At 40.2% G+C, this 16,697-nt stretch overlaps 1 protein-coding gene across 8 annotated transcripts in view; it reads right to left on the bottom strand.

The window, feature by feature from the left end:
* VMP1 (vacuole membrane protein 1) overlaps positions 1–16,697 on the bottom strand; it is an 87,696-nt gene that overhangs the window by 66,945 nt on the left and 4,054 nt on the right. For 4 of the 8 annotated variants that reach the window (XM_077836690.1, XM_077836687.1, XM_077836686.1 and 1 more), the window contains 4 exons: positions 14,425–14,554; positions 7,494–7,595; positions 4,740–4,875; positions 1,891–1,981 (listed from right to left, as the gene is read on the bottom strand). In XM_077836690.1, the coding sequence (XP_077692816.1) occupies positions 1,891–1,981; positions 4,740–4,875; positions 7,494–7,569 (303 nt within the window). In that variant the 5' untranslated portion in view covers positions 7,570–7,595; positions 14,425–14,554. Of the gene's footprint in view, positions 1–1,890; positions 1,982–4,739; positions 4,876–7,493; positions 7,596–11,680; positions 11,799–14,417; positions 14,555–15,443; positions 15,514–16,697 lie in introns of those variants that run through there. The other 4 variants (XM_077836691.1, XM_077836688.1, XM_077836693.1 and 1 more) reach the window with 4 other exon arrangements.

Here is a 16,697-nt window from a genome sequence, read left to right as displayed (position 1 = left end):
ATGGTATAGTTGTAATTCAATTCTAGCCACCATTAATGTCTGCATGATAAAGCAAAAGATCTGTCGGGAACACAGTGCCTGTGAAAGGTTATGGGATGGATAACTAGGAGACTAAGCTTCCATAGTTATCCACAGAACAGGTACGGAAGTAGTGTAAACTTCCTCACCATGATCTGCCAAACTATCTGTCAGAGCCACCTAGTGGTCAAATGGGAATTCAGTTGAACTCTAAACTGACAAAATTGCCAGCTACTACCAAATGTGAGGGCAGTTCTTGTGAAGCAGATATTTATCCACCGAGAACAGGACTGAGCCACCAACTCATTTCAGAGGCCAAACAGCCAGATGGAGGTCAGTTAGTCACTATCTATACTTAGTGGACTTAGTCACTATCTACATGGAGTGAGTTTGAGTGTTTCTATATTTTCTTAATAAAAACAATGGTAAGAGAACACTTGGAAGGGGAATTCTAAGTGATTATTAGCCTCTGGATTTAAATAAAGGTGTACCTGTGTTAAAAACAGAACAGCAAGTGTAGGAGTTCTGCAATGTTACAGGCTCTTGATTTTCCAGGTCAAGGATAAGAACAAGATGAGTCACATCAGAGGATGGAGAAAACGAGCACTAGAGGCCATTTTCAATATTGAATGCTAGTCAGTGAAAGGGACCAACACCAATCCGAAAATGGCAGCACCTGGATCTCCTGGCTGAGGTTGGGAATCAAAGCCCTGCTGAAATGCAAAGGGTCATTTCTCTAGCACCAACATACATTTGCATAGCAACAGGGAGGCTCTTGCTATGCCTGTAAAAGCACCTAAAAGGCAGTTAGCCTAACAGTTTGGCAGAATGAAATGTACTTTAATGCTTCAAAACTGCATAAGATTCTTCCCCAGGTACATGACTCATTGGGCTGACCTATTCTTAGGGCTCACAAAATTATACCAAGGGATTCAATTACAATCAGAAAAGTTATTGTGCTAGGTTACTACATAAAAGATCTGGTGTGGTCGTTAAGACTCTTGCTGCACATGTTGCAAGCACCACAGGTGGGCAGTCAAATCTCTGAATGGGGAAGCAGGTGGAGTTGGATTTAGGCAAGATTTTTGGAATCTGAAAGGGCTGCATGGAAGAGAGAGTCAGAGCAACAAGAAGGGACAGCTGATGGCTTCCAGCCAACCACCTCCTTTGCAGGGCTGGGCTGACAGGGCTGTCTCCCACAGGACAAGATCAGAGACTTGGTATTGCCTTCCTCCCTGACTTACATTTCTATAATGGTTTACATTTTTGCACCGATGCAAAAAGTATCAATCAAACTTCATATCACCTGGGAGGCAGGTAGGTATAAAATCCATTTTAAAGGAATTGGGAGTAACAGCACTAGGATTTGAACTCAGGAGCTCCTGACTCCCACCCCCATGCTCAGTCCATTAGACTATTCTATGCCCGGAGAGAAAGACCATCCCAGATGGTTTGAAGAATCCTCTGCAAGGAGGAAGAAACAATCTACCTGGGAGCCCTGACATTTTGGTAGATTATGGTCCCATTTAGCCTTAGTTTTCCTGACAGCAGAGCCCAGTGCTGAACACTCTGAGAAGCAGATGTGGAGTGGCACTTATTCAGAGATAGATGACAAGTAGAATACATGTGGCTGCAGAGAGGTGGACTGAATGATCAGATAGGTCTTCCCTATCTTTACCATCTATGATTCATTTGCTATGCAGCAGAAGGGAGTGCACGGCAGGGGGAATTAACAGCTGCATAAAATGAACGCTCAGGTAGATGCATTACCATTCCTGTATGACATTATTCAATCCCCTCAGTGTACGTTTTGGTAGGACAAGGACAGGAAGTGCCAGCCATAAAAGAAAATAACTTGGATGAACTGCATACCTGTTGATGTGTTCCTTCTATATAATACGCAGCTGTAAGCACTGCAAGCAGCAGCAAAAAAGACACCACGATACTTCGGCGATGCCACAATCTTAAAAGACAAATTACAATTAGGGTCATTCATATTTTTCCATGCATTGCAAAGCCACCTCTGTGTCATTGTCGAACAGCTTTATTGGGGTGCATCAAAAGGGTAAAAAGACAGCCTGACAAATTTGTTATTTTAAGATATAGGTCAAAGCTCTCTTAAAAGAACTGAGGAGTCTTGATTCTTTAATGGGAATCTGATTTCACTTGGAACTGGAATAAGAGAGTTCTGTTACACAAACTGAAAGTATTTTTCATCCAATTAACTCCATGTTCTACAAACATTAAGCCTTGACACCCAAGATAACTGGTACTGCCATATTATCAATTTTACTGAGGAGTAAAGCAAGGTACAAAGTAGTTAAGTAACTTCGCGAAGGTCACAGTAAGTCAGTGGGAGAGCTGGGAATAGAACTTAAAACTCCTAACTCTGAGTCATATGCTCTGACCAGTATGGCAAAGTGGCATTAGAAAGGGTAGTCTTATAACTATTTGGGTTCTCTCTTAATCTGTTGAAATTAAACCTTGAAAAGGTCTCTGGTTTCAGCTCAGAAAAATGCAATGTGAAAACCTTCCAGTTAATTATCAAGTGTAAGGAAATTATCAGTGGGGGTGGAAGGGGAGAAGTATTTCTTTATGTAATTTGAGATCCAACTACTTTGGATTTTGTGTCTATCTAGCTTTACAAGGCTGCAATAAAACTGTTCCTTTTGCTTGTCTGTGCACAGCTGGTTTAGGCTAGATCATTTATTTTACCCTTTTCTTGGCAATCTAACACAATTATACTCTCACCTAATGCCATATTACAGAAATTTTAATTTGCTGTTTAATCGTGTTTTTAAAATAACACTATCAACTGCAATTGAGTAAATTTTAAAATAATTAGTTAAAGTTTCAGGTACCACACTAGTCCCCTGCCAATTTTTGTCTTTTTACAACCACATCTGCCCTTATATGGGGTTTTTCTCCCCTGCTGCAGTGTGCAAATCCCACATAATCAACAGGGAGGAATTGCCATATAGGGGAAACAGTGAAACTGACTAAACACAAATCACTCAAATGCATAATTAAACAAGGTGAAAACTCCCTAATCTCTTTCAATTATAGAAATATTTGGTGTTACTTGTAACAGTAGGCTAAGAATTCAGACAGGAAGTGCAATTCTTAGATTGACAGTCACCCTTTAAAGCACCATTTAATAACAATATAGTATAACCCAGCATAGGACAATCTGAATTTGTGTCTGTTAATATGTTAAAACAGAATCAGTTAAATTATTTTCTGTGAATACTGCATAATGTTAGTGTCCAAAATATTGCTGTGTTACAATATAAGACGTAAGACAGATACACAAGTTTAAAATATAGAAAGCCAGGTACCAATCAAATTGGATAAAATATCAACTCCAATGTTATTTTCTAGGGTGTACTTTAGTAAATTGTTAAAGAATTTTAAATAAACAGTGTCACAAATGTATATGGGACATGGAAAAACAGTTCTCAAAAGAAACAAGCCCAAGAACACTGAAAGAAAGCAAAAAGTGCAAGAGGATATTTTTTAGGAATACACTACATAAGCCACAAATTATTTTTCACATGGGTCACTTCAGAAGATCAGCGTTTAAGTTACTCACTCCTCTGAATGGGCCCCATACATCAGCACTCTCCTTCTGGCCTGGAAAGTGGGTGAATGCAGCTTATCAGCATTCTCAACTGACTAAAGGGCTTGTCTATTCAGAGACTTGATGCATGGCAAGTCGGATGTGAATCTATCCACACCAGCCTGCCGTGCTGTGGCCAGGGCTGTAGACCCTGCAGCTGTGCACTAGAAGTTCAGCGTGCTTTGACGTACACAGCAGATTCACATCCAAGCCTGCCATGCACTAAGTCTCCATATAGACAAGCCCTCAGTAAGGGGCATTCTAACAACGGCACTACTAACATTACCCAAGACCACATCAGAGCATACCTACTTGGTTGGAAATTGACCATTTGATCATAGGCTCATTCTGAACACAAGTCCATTAATTATCAACATGCTAGGATGGCTTGTTATTAATGCTGTTCTCCCTTGATAATTTTATTCATATTTATCCTTCTCCAATACAAAGCTTTTCATGTTTAGTACAGTAAGAAACTTAACTCTAACCTTCCCCATTAGGAAGGAATGTTAGCCAGGTTGGGGGTCACAATCCTAATCATGGTGAGAGCCTATTCAATATACCGTTTACAAATCATGGTTTAGAGACAGCACCACTATAGATTATTTCCTACTGTGGAAGAGAACACGTCGGTTAAAAGCAAAGTCCTCTCTATATTTCATAAACGTGAATACAAGTGCCAGGCAATCTTGAACTTTGCCCTGATAGGGAGTTACTAATATCCCTTAATGAGTTTCAAAGGCATATAATAATAAAATCTGAGCTCCCGTCTAGATGCAGTCATTAAAACAATAGCTGTCAAGCTCCCTAAGCACTATCTTGTCATTTCAAAAAAGGATATTCAATTATTCAGAAATAAAGACTCTGATTCTTTTCTATTTATCAAGGCAATTTGGAGTTTGATATCAATGCAATTTACACACAAGTTTTGGTGAGCAGTTGAGAACATGGTTTATTTAAAATAAATTTAAAAAAAAAAAAGTATTTTTCTTTGAAACAGATTTATAACCGTGAACCATCACGGAATGTGAGATGCCACAATGATCTACTGAATCAAAGCACCCCACAGAGCTTAGAGATGGAAATTAAAGGTGATCTTTACTTTATGGTCCATTCCTTCAAGTTTACTAGGGTTTCCAGGAAAAAATACTGCAAGGTAATGAGTGGTTGTCTCCAGAGCACAATATTTTGCCTCTCTTCTCGGTCCCTTCGCTTCCGTTCACATGGCAAAGAGGGGTCTGGAAATGAAGATGGATGGAAGAGTTAATACATCAACAAGCTGACAGTTCACATTCCACCCCAACCAAAAGTTCCATGATATTTTTAACTTCTCTGGGAAATTAACACTTGTGCTCACAGCAGTGTCTCCTCCTCCCCTTGTAGAGAGTTCCTCCAGGGGCTCTATGCATGGGAAGTGACCTACAGCAAAGGAAGGCTCATGGTTCCCCCACTCAGCTGACCAATTGCTCCAGAGACTGATGGCCATGAAAGTATTTAAACAAGAAATGTGCCGACCTGGGCTGCAAGGAACTTAGGATTTGTAAGTCTTTATGCAAGAGGCTACACTACTTGCCTCCATAAACGGCTACATTCAGCCAATATCCACTCCCCATTGCAGGAGCCAAATTTTATCTTGAACTTTTTAATTTGGTGCCCTTCCATAACTATTTCCAATCAAATTGGATTGAACTGCATGTGCTCTTTACACAGTTTTGTCTGCTGGCCACTGTGTAACTGGAGAAGAACATCATTCACTGTGCACAGAACCTCAGACCATGCTTGAATGGTTACTTATAAAGGTCCATCCACTGTATCACCCAGACAAAGTGAATCCACCAAAAAATAGGGATCCCATCTAGAGAGCACACTTTTTTGTTTGACCTGCTGTCTTTAACCAACTTAGACATTATAAATGTGAAGAGACGTTTCATTCCAGTAATTCAGTTATAAGACTAAACACTGCACATGGTTTAAAAATCCCTGGTGTTACACATTAAAAGTTAGAGAACAAGAATGGAAGGATTTTTATGGGCAGTATTTAGTGCAGTTTTTGAGAGTACCATAAACACTAATAAAAACTAACTACTTTGGATTAGGATGACTTGTCCAGGACCATGTAAATCAAGGATTTTGCCAAGCTTTTCAGAAGAATTGGAATTTTGTTCACTCAGAAGAGCATGTGTGCACTGATGTAAACAGACAGATTACGAAGCAAACCAAGATATAGATTGGTTACCCTCATATTCCAACTAACAGTGATTTTTCTATTGTTTTGTGCATCTAATAAAGTCAAATATTTATATAGTGCTTTACAAGTTCAGAGCATTTTACACACATTAACTAGTAAACCTCACACCCCTGTGAGGTAGATATAGAGGCCAGTGCATGGCCATACGGTATAATCAGGACTAGAATTTAAGGTCACTTGACTTCCAGGCCTGTGTTTTAGACACTGGTCCATGTTGCCTTATAAGATAACCTCTGATACAGTTTATTTCACACATGAATTGCATATTGGATCAGACATTGGTTCTCTCTAGTCCCGTATCTTGTCTCTGACAGTAGCCAGCACCAGATGATTCAGAGGGATGTGCAAGAAACCCCATAATAGACATATGTAGAATCACTTGCCTTCCAGGGGAGTCTCTTTCCAACCCCTACTAGTTAAAGACTGATTTAAGCCGCTGAAGCATGAGGTTGTGTGTCCCTTCTATAACTTTAATATAAAAAGCTTGTATATTCTTGTTACCCATACAGATATCCACCCCCTCTTTGAATAGTGCTATATTTTTGGTTTCAGAATATGTTCCGTTCTCTGGCATTTCACAGAACGTCTTTAACAAAGACACTTCACAGTTATTAAAAGTGCTACACGATGGACTATGAACAAATACCAATACCAGAAATGAGGGGTTGAAAAAGACCACAAACTTAGCAAAACAGTGTGAGGAGAACTAGAACAATTGGTTAAAGAGCAATAAGTGAGTGGTTTGAAGAAATCTGGAAAAAAACAAAACAAAACAAAACCTAATGGTATAAACATAGAGGGAGATTATTCCACCAAAGAAAAACAGAAAGAAGGGAAGCAAAGCAAACAGAGATGGTGCTGGCACCCACTGGTTTCAGAATGGTGAAGTCCAGAGTGTATATATATGGCAACCAATGACTAGAGACGAAGTAGGTAAGGAAAGAGAAAGATCCAGAATGCTAAACTGCATAGGGGCATGCATTGGCACAGACAAACCATATGAAGCTGACAGGAAACAAGGTAAGATTATGATCATTGTTATGAAATCCAGCATAAAGCAGCCAACTGGTTATCTTTCCATAAATAAGATCCCATGCTCTAAGCATTAGTTCTATCTTAGTCCAAAGAAATGGCCCACTGACAGAAACACACCAACAAAGAATAACCAAGAGAAGCTAATTGTTTTGTCAGTAATTCTTCTTTAGCAAATGGCAAACTATAGTTTACAGAAGGGCTAATTCAGAAATTAAAATTTGGGTTTCTCCCAAAGTAGGGTAGATTTTTCATTGTCTGAGTACAATCTCTGGTGTCAAAGGGCTGAGTTGCTTGGAATGCTTTCTAAACCTAAATACCTGCCAAAAGATTCTTTTTTTTCTTCAATGTAGCACCTGATGCTGCAGCTCTTAAGCATACACTCATTCAAGTCAATAGGATTTGTGCATGGTAAGGATACAGAATTGGTTTAGGCAGTATATTTCTATGTCAGTCTCCCCCTCAGTTCTACTTGGGCTAAGTTTCCCAACCCACATATCTCCTCAGAGTCTGTTGAGGGTAATTGAAGGTACCAGATTGACTAGACTAGAGGAGGAACAGCCATTTTCAGCCTACCTGTAAAGTTCCCATTGTGCTGTTCTTTGATCATTCCTATGCGTCTCTGGTCACAATCTGTTCCATTCTCTGCCATTTCATAGATCAGTCACTTATGAGGATCTAATAGCAACCAAAAAAAAAGCGTAAGTATAATGATTACCCATAACAGATAAGATTCCATTTATTACTTATTCTGAGGATGAAAAGGAGAGATCCTGCATCAGTATGCCAATGTCCAAGCCACTCACATAGCATGCTTACCTTTCTTGCAATACAATATTATATAAATGTTGGAAGTGAATGAACTGCCAATATGGCAAAGGCAATCTTAAACCACATATCTCACACACACAGAAACCTAAACTGCAGAACTGAAGTCTGATGTGATCCCTGCATTATTTACAACGTTCCCCAAAGTACAACTTTGCTCAACTTTTAACTATCACTTCTACTAGGCAACCCATTTTTACTGGTTCCATGAGTTGCCACTGAAGACAAGTTTCAGTTAATTTAAGCACTAGGTACCTTTAATGTGACACATGTGAGTTCAAAACTGAAGTGTGGTGAACACAGAAAGAACACACACCACTACAGCCCCTGGACAAATAATGGTATGCTACCAGCTGGCTTTGCAGTTGACCAAATTACAAAGCCAAGTTGTAAATCGAAAAACCCTACCTAAATTAATTCTGAAATACTTACTGAAACCATATTTCCATATTCTCGATGTTCTTCACACTAGAAACTAGATCAGACTGCATGATGGCACATGCCCACCAGCTAACCATGCATGCAACAATCCACCAAAACAGTTCACATCCTTAATAAAAATAACCTAGTTCAAGAACTAGGATATAGATTTGTCCCTTGTTTGCTAAAGCACAATCTAAAATTAAAAAAAAACAAAAAAACAAAAAACAGTAAAAACATGCTCTAAATCTGCCTCCTTCTAAAGTGATCTGAAAATTATACATTTCCCCCATTATTTGCTCTTTTCTTCTGTCTACATCTTTTCATCCTTACAGAATTTTAACAACCAACTACGTTCTTTCTTATTCATGAGTATAAGTGCTGCAACATGTGGGAGGACAGCCTGAAATAGAATGTTGCAACAGATATTTTCTACTGACCAGCTGACAGTTCTTATGCAATAAAACAAACAAACTCCCTCCACAATCCAGCGAGGTTCCCTACTTTAAAATTTAACTCTTACATCTTAAAGTAGCCTCTCGAAAATTGTTTGGAAGAAATACTCTAGGAAGCTAAAACATCTTCTTTGTGTTAAGTTTCTCTTGGTTTACAAAATAAGATTTACAGTTTTTGATAGTCTCCTTTTCCTTCTGACATGAGGAAGCCTATTAAAATGATAGTTATATAAACTGCACATTGGTAGGAAATGAAAATAGTTTTCAAGACAAATATGAAAAAAGAACCAAGTGGACACTCAGCTGTGCAGGAATGAGAGGCTCTCCCTTCAGTTTAAGGGGAAGCAGAAACTTCAAATCTAGTCAATTTAAAAAATAAGTTGAAATATGTTTCAGATACGAGGACTTGCCCCAAATGTCCCTTCCTGACTTTTATTGGGTTACATATCTCTGTTTACTATTTTAACAAATGTTTTTCACAACACTGTTGCTGTGTAAGAAAACCCACATAAACAGAAGAAACTGACTATGGCAAATGCACCAAGTTATTCTTTTTTTCCTTTTTATCAATACTATAGTTTAATCTCTTTCAGTTGTAGGAGTCTCATGTGTTACTTGTAACACTAGCTGGCAAAACATTTTCAGGTGGAAGTGTGATTTTAAGTTGTTATCCCTTTAACTAAATACCCTATTTCTCTGCCCAAAGATGTAAGCTTTATGAACAAAATCAGCCAAATGTCAGTAATCACTCATGCAGTCTTTCCGCCAAGCAATATTTCCCCATAAATAACAAATGAGCAAGAGCAACATAGTGTTTAAACTAGTTATTTTGCAAATAGAAACTGTTTAGTCAAATGCTAAAGGGTTCCAAAAGGACTAAACCAATAGCAGACAAAGCAATGTGACCTTGCAAAAGCTTCCTTTTGTAGAATGATAGATACCTGAGAGGCTGCAAAAACCTGCCATGCCTTAAGGATCACACAGTGCTGAAATGGGACAACAGCAGCTTTACAACATAGCTATACTGTCACATGAGAATCCTTAGTTCAAGGATGTTCTCAGAACTGCTACCAGGGCAGAGACTCTCCCGATTTGTCACCCACACCAGTTTTACACTAGCATAACCCCATTGTCTGCAGTGGAATTGCACCAGTACAAATCAGAACATAGCATGGGTGTGGCTAGGTGACACAGGGACAAATGTTTGACCATCTCTTGATTTCAGCAGGGCAGCAATTCCACGAAGTGGCAGACTGTATCACTTCTAGTGACCACATTTATTAACTGGCTATGCAAGAGAGGTTTACTAGGCTTGGGGCTGCAAAGGGAAATAGTGAAATTGGAAGACCATAGTTGCATTTACTGATGATTATACAGGTACCATTTTCTTAGGGAAGTGGTTTTTGAGAGCCAAGTTGAAAGACTGCTCATCTCTGAAGTCAGCAAAATTCAACAGGCATTATGCATGACAAATGTAGCCAACATGCATTTCAAAATTGCATAAATAAGATCTATTTATTCTTTATTTTAGTTTAATTCTTTCTTTTGCACAGTTTTAGCCTCCAAGCTAGGAGAGTTTTAAGCAGTGGGGAAAGATTGTGTCTGTACACTCTGCTTAATTATGTTTCAATAAAATGGAGCTAGTGCAATATAATTCAAAGTGCTCTGATGGTTTGATGCTACAATCTAGTTTCCATGCAATTCTCCAATGCTTAATGAGCTGAATTCCACTGCTGTCCATTAAACACTTTAAAGGCAGGAAAAATCTACAGCTCCCAGGAGCATAGAGGCTCTGTACTATACAAATCCAGCTAACAGAGAGCAAATCTTACCTTGTCTGCTTGGAAAGGGCTTAGCTTTGTGTAATGTTACATCAAATACACAAATTAGTGTTTACAGTAAAGCATGTATATAATCTCAAAGCAAACTTCTGTAAGTTACATAATCATTAAGAAGGTCCCAAGTACATTTACTCTATGGCAAAACTGTAAGGGCCTATGCAGCAAGTTTAAGCACTTGGGTTCAGAAGTAGGGCATTTAGTGCTTTTCACACTGCAGGTCTGAGTGTGGTGCAGTTGACAAACTTTGCCCAGGTTTTTGTTTAATTCAAAAGTTATTTTTGTTTTACTTAATTCAAACACACTCAAATATACTAACATCTCGCTGTGATTAAAAAGTGGAAGGATGCACATGCAGAAAGTAAAGCAAGTTTAGCTTTTAGACATTTTAATCTGTTTGAGGCCTAACAGACACACTGATCCTGTTAAGGAAATTGATTACTGTATTACCTATATGATTGGGGCCAGAGAGGGACAGTAGCTCCTGATTTACTGGTGTCCACATAAGACCCTTCATATGTTGCTGAGCATCCTCTATGATCCTTTGCCAAGTATTTAATGAATAATGCCGAGATGCCTCACCCAGATCAAAGAGAAAAAGATACCTGAGGACAGTCTGCTCAAATCTATCTATAAAAGGGGTGCAGGTGCGTGCGCGATGAGCAAGTTAAGCCCCAGCACTGAATCAGACCCTCACCTCTTATGAGCACTGAAAAGGAAATGCATTCCGTATCTAGACAGAAAGCAGCCTAATATAATGCAGTGACCGGCAAACAGCGGAATCAATCATTCAAAATAGGGGGTTAAAGAAGGCAACTTTCCCTTCATTTTGCATCTGAGCTATTTACACTGTTTGTGTGTTAGAGCGATCCCAGGATTCACTCACAAAAGGTTCTTGGCGAACTGCCCACCAGCCCCACAATACTCTATTCAGCTGTAGTGTGATTCATAACATTTTTCATCACAAAGACAATTACTAGTAGTCAAAGTGTTACTTTGTCAACAACAACAAAAGGCTCATAAAAACTGTGGCTGTTACTATGGAGTAAAATTACAAACAATTCGTAACAACAAACTATTATAGTGTCAAAATAAAACCAAATTAAAACTCCTGATTTAGAATTCCAGTCAACTGTACTTAAAGCATAGTCAGCCTGGTGTATAAAATCTTTCCTTTCAGTATTGTGAGGGGCCTGCTGGAATGCCCTACTCTGCAGCTTACCCAAAGCTAATCTCCAAAAACACCAGCCTGGAGACGTTCCATTCACTCAGGAACTCACTAAGGTATCTTCATCTTCCAACTCACAGTGACTGAAAGTCATGCAGGAGACGTACTTTGCACTCCAGTCTGGAGGAGCGAACAGTGCACTCCAGTCTGCAAGAGGTAAACAAGTGCTTCTTGAGAATCCCTTATTTCCCCTTAATCACTGCACCTAAGATTTTTGGAGAAGACCTTCCCCGTTATGTTTAAACATCAGGGAAACAAGTAAACGGTTTTAACAACTTCATGGTTTTCAAAGACAATACAGGGTAAGTCCAAGGCCAAGACCTCATTAGGACAAATAACCCAAAATTAGCACATGAATCCTTATCCCAGTGCTGGGCAGCATACAGGTCTTTAAAAGTGCCACTCTTAGGCCTGGTCTACACCTAAAACTTAGATCATCCTAGCTACCTCACTCAGGGTTAGTTAAGTCGACCTAACCCCTGTAAAGAATTCTTTGTTGACTTAGCTGCTGCCTCTCGAGGAGATGAATTTACTACAGCAATGGAAAAACCCCTTCTGTCACTGTAGGATATATGTACTGCGGGCGTTACCATTTAAATTTAAACTGCAAGTAACTACAGACCAATGTGAGAAAAGCTACATGATGTAAAACTACAATTTTAGACACGTTTTTACAAGACACAAAAAGCCCCCTGCTCTTCCACTTCTAATAGAAACAACAACCCTACAGAAGTGACAAAACATGAATAAGGCTAAGATTTAGTCACGGGTATTTTTGGTAAAAGTCATGGACAGGTCACGGGCAATAAATAAAAATTCACCACCCATGACCTGTCCATGACTTTTACCAAAAAATACCAGCGATTAAATCTCTATTTCTGGTGCCCCGCTGCTCTAGGGGGCTCTGCGCAAGTGCTGGGGGTTGACTGCCCCCCAGCTGCTGCTCCCGGGGATCACTTTCCGGACAGCCTCCAGCCGCCCTGGGACTGCTGCTGCTCGGGCAGTCCCCAGGGCACCCCCAGGACTGCTGTTCAGGCACTCCCCAGAGCCAGCCACACCAGATACCGTTTCCGCGGTCCCTGGGACCAGCTGCCTGGGGCCTCCCAAGCAGCGGCTGGTGCAGCTGGTCACGGGGACTGCTAGAGCAGCTGGCCCTGGGGTTGCTCCAGCAGCAGCCAGTGTGGCTAGCCGTGGGGCACCTGAGCAGACTGCCCAGCTGCTCTGGCAGCCCTGAAGTCAGCCGCACAAGCCACTGCGGAAGTCACGGAGGTCACAGAATCTGTGAGTTCTGCAATCTCTGTGAAAGAATCGCAGCCTTAAACATGAACCACGTGATTTATCACAAGTGAACTAGACTGTAGTCACTAGAAGTCTACAGATATTTAACACTGTTTTGGAACAAATGTCCAACCCTAATGGAAAATGCTATTAGCATCAACATGACAAGGCCCCTTGAAAGAAACATCTTCACTAAAAGGTAGCCATCCGGGTCTGACTCACCTTCATAACACTAAAAAGAAAAGGAGTACTTGTGGCACCTTAGAGACTAACCAATTTATTTGAGCATGAGCTTTCGTGAGCTACAGCTCACTTCATCGGATGCATACCGTGGAAACTGCAGCAGACTTTATATATACACAGAGAATATGAAACAATACCTCCTCCCACCCCACTGTCCTGCTGGTAATAGCTTATCTAAAGTGATCATCAGGTTAGGCCATTTCCAGCAGGAAATGGCCTAACCTGATGATCACTTTAGATAAGCTATTACCAGCAGGACAGTGGGGTGGGAGGAGGTATTGTTTCATATTCTCTGTGTATATATAAAGTCTGCTGCAGTTTCCACGGTATGCATCCGATGAAGTGAGCTGTAGCTCACGAAAGCTCATGCTCAAATAAATTGGTTAGTCTCTAAGGTGCCACAAGTACTCCTTTTCTTTTTGCGAATACAGACTAACACGGCTGTTACTCTGAAACCTTCATAACACTGCCTAACATAACTCGCTGCAGTTCTCAAGCATGACAGGCCACTAAAACCCTGCTCACAGAACACAAAATAGTAGGAAGGCACTGAACAAATGACCAGTTGTGAGTTTCTCTGTCCACTGAGAGCTAACATTTCCCTTTTTACAGCACCAAATGACCAATTAAACATGAAAGTCCTTTCTTTCCACAGTAAATACAACAGGGCCCAGGATGCAGAGACATGCAGAGAGCAGAGACAGTGATCTAAAACAAAGGTTTCTTTTTACTTTAGGTTTAATTACCTCCCTCTACCACTCCCACACTCATTACTCATCCAAAGGCAACAATGTTGGCTTGGTCTACACTACCAACTCAAGTCCGTATAACTATGTCGCTCTGGGGTGGAGAAAATCCACACCCCGGAGCAACATCGTTTTACTGACCTAATTCCTGGTATATACAGCGCTGTGTCGACAGGAGGGCTTCTCCCATACACACAGCTACCACCTCTCGGGGAGATGGAGTGCCTACACTGACAAGAGAACTCTCCTATCAGTGCAGGTAGTGTCTTCACTGAGCAGGGCAGATGCACTGCTGCCCCGTTGTGGGTGTGGGCAAGCCCTTAATGAAGGCTAGATTGACAATGCCTTGTTCTTATCCAAATAAAAACACTTTCCTCCACTAGATAGTCATGAATTATCTGTTCACGAATGAATTTCTGCCAGTAAAGAACAAAAACCAGCCTGCAAATGAAACATTAATATACCTTTTACCTTCCTGTTCAGTATGTCAGATCTTTTTCTCCTCTTCTGTGTATTAAGCCAATGGGATAGTCTACTCTCTTGTCAGCTCTGTAGACATTCAAGACCAAAGTAAGTGCTCTTCTCCCAGATCTTCTGCCCCCTATAGAGGAAGATATTGCCTGCTCATCACATGATATAAAACTGACAATTCATAATTTGACAGTTAATAACTCCCCCAAAAGCCCATAGAAAATATTAAAAGTAGCAGCTTGAGATGTTTTAATCCTTTAAAAACTCAAGGGGAGCATTCAATTAAAAAATTAGGACACATCTTAAAGGCATTCAAAATCTCCATAGATCTATCTATAATGGGTTACTTTGATATGAGTGCATATATTCCAGTACTAAAACGCTCTTCTAGCTAAAACTGTTTAATCCCCAAAGGAAAGGACAAGTAATTTAAAGACCACAGGCTTCCATTTAATGGGTCATGCCTCTGTTCACCAGACCTACTTTCCAATTTTTAGTCAAATATAGCTTGAGAAAAGTCATCTGAAAAAACCCCCGACGGCTAACTTTTTCATCTTTTCAACAAGACTTTGGGATGCCTTTTAAAAAGAATTAATCCATAGTGCTCGTAGCCCTCCAATTTTAGTGAGGCCACTTCAGTTATTAAAAGCTCGGATCCTACAATCAGATCCACATGAACTGAACATTTGTGCCTGTGAGGAGCCTCACTGACTTCAACAAGGGCTCTGCATAGTTTAAAATGGTCTATCTGTGCAGCTCCAATTGGAGGATCAGGAACAATCTGAGTACCTGAGTGATGCATATTTGCATTAGTCCTTTTTATCTATACTGTATAAATATTAATAGCCAAAACAAGCCACTGAGGCTGTACAAGTTATCTTCAGTGGTGCTTATTTGTGCAAACTCTGCCTGTCCTCCTCTAAAATACCCAGAAGTCATTTTAAAAAGTTATTTCCTTTAAAAACAATTTAAAAAGTAATCTATTTAGAATAATTATAGGGAATGTTAGTATTCTGTACCATTTTCCAAACTGAGGACGGACATCACTTCAGAACCAGTATCCCCACAGTTCTGTAATTTCACATTTTCCTAGTGAATTTTAGAATGGAAAAAATGTAAATAAGGAGGCTTAATTTAATTCTTCCATTAGAAAAGCAAGAACTTGGCTTTACTCCATATTAAGGAGCAGACAGGAACTCAACACACTCAGAAAATAATCCCGTTTTATTCACCTTTTTAGTAGAGATTTTAAAAGTTGCATTTTTATAGCCAGGCTCACTTCCTCCTCACAAAAGAATGAATTCTTACTCCCTTTCAAAGTGTTTCAGGTTGAGTTTTTGCCATTCATGTTTTTTCCACACAGCAGTGAATTGGCTGGCCCAGCAGTCTAGAGCTGCCACGACAGGGATCACAGGTCAGAGTCCTCACTCTGTAAGCTGACAGGAGACAACATGCCTAACCTAGGGGTGGATCATGAAGCAGGGTGCCAGTTCCCTGAAATGCTTTTTAATGAACTCCTCTGGGCTGACACAGACAGTGCTCTGAATGGCATTGATAGGTTGCAGACGAAACCACTTCTAACTCTCCAAAGAGAGAGGATGATGCATGCCCCTAGGAAGGGAGATGTGAGGGGCTCCTCAAAGACCTCATAATAAGTATTGCAGCCAAGTTACTGTAAAAGTCCAGTACCCTGTACTCTAACAATGTGACCAGAACATGCTTCTTTAAGCCTGTTACATATCAAATCATCACTGGAAAAACTGTTACCCCCTGGCTGATTTTGAACCAGAACACACTAAGATAACAAGCTCTTCCTCTACCACATTAAGCTGGTGTCTGGAAAGCACTGTGAGATACTACTGTACCTTATAAACAGAGACTAAGTGGCAAGTATTACACACAACACCCAATCAATGCTCTGTGGCTCGGGAGGACAGACGGGACTAAGGGTCACAATTTTGCCCATCCATACAGAGCAACTGGGGCAAGGTTTGAACAGTCCCTTCGGCAGAATTAATGGTTTGAAAAGCCTGATATGAGGAGAAATAATGGATTCTGAGCAAGACGTGACAGACTAGAGAGAAATCTTCAAAAAAGAACATAACCACATTTTTAAGTGGTTAGACAGGTACATAGCTTTACCTAAACCCAATGTTAAGAAGCACAAAGCAGTTCATGCAGGGCCACCTGCAAACGTTAGTGCTTTTAATACAGCTCTAACACAGTACTCAGCAATGCATTAGAAAAGTTTAGAGTACAGCAGCCAAGCAGAC

This window comes from Eretmochelys imbricata, chromosome 17, assembly GCF_965152235.1.
Source record: "Eretmochelys imbricata isolate rEreImb1 chromosome 17, rEreImb1.hap1, whole genome shotgun sequence".
NCBI lineage: Eukaryota > Metazoa > Chordata > Testudines > Cheloniidae > Eretmochelys > Eretmochelys imbricata.
This window is presented reverse-complemented; position numbering and strand designations above follow the sequence as displayed.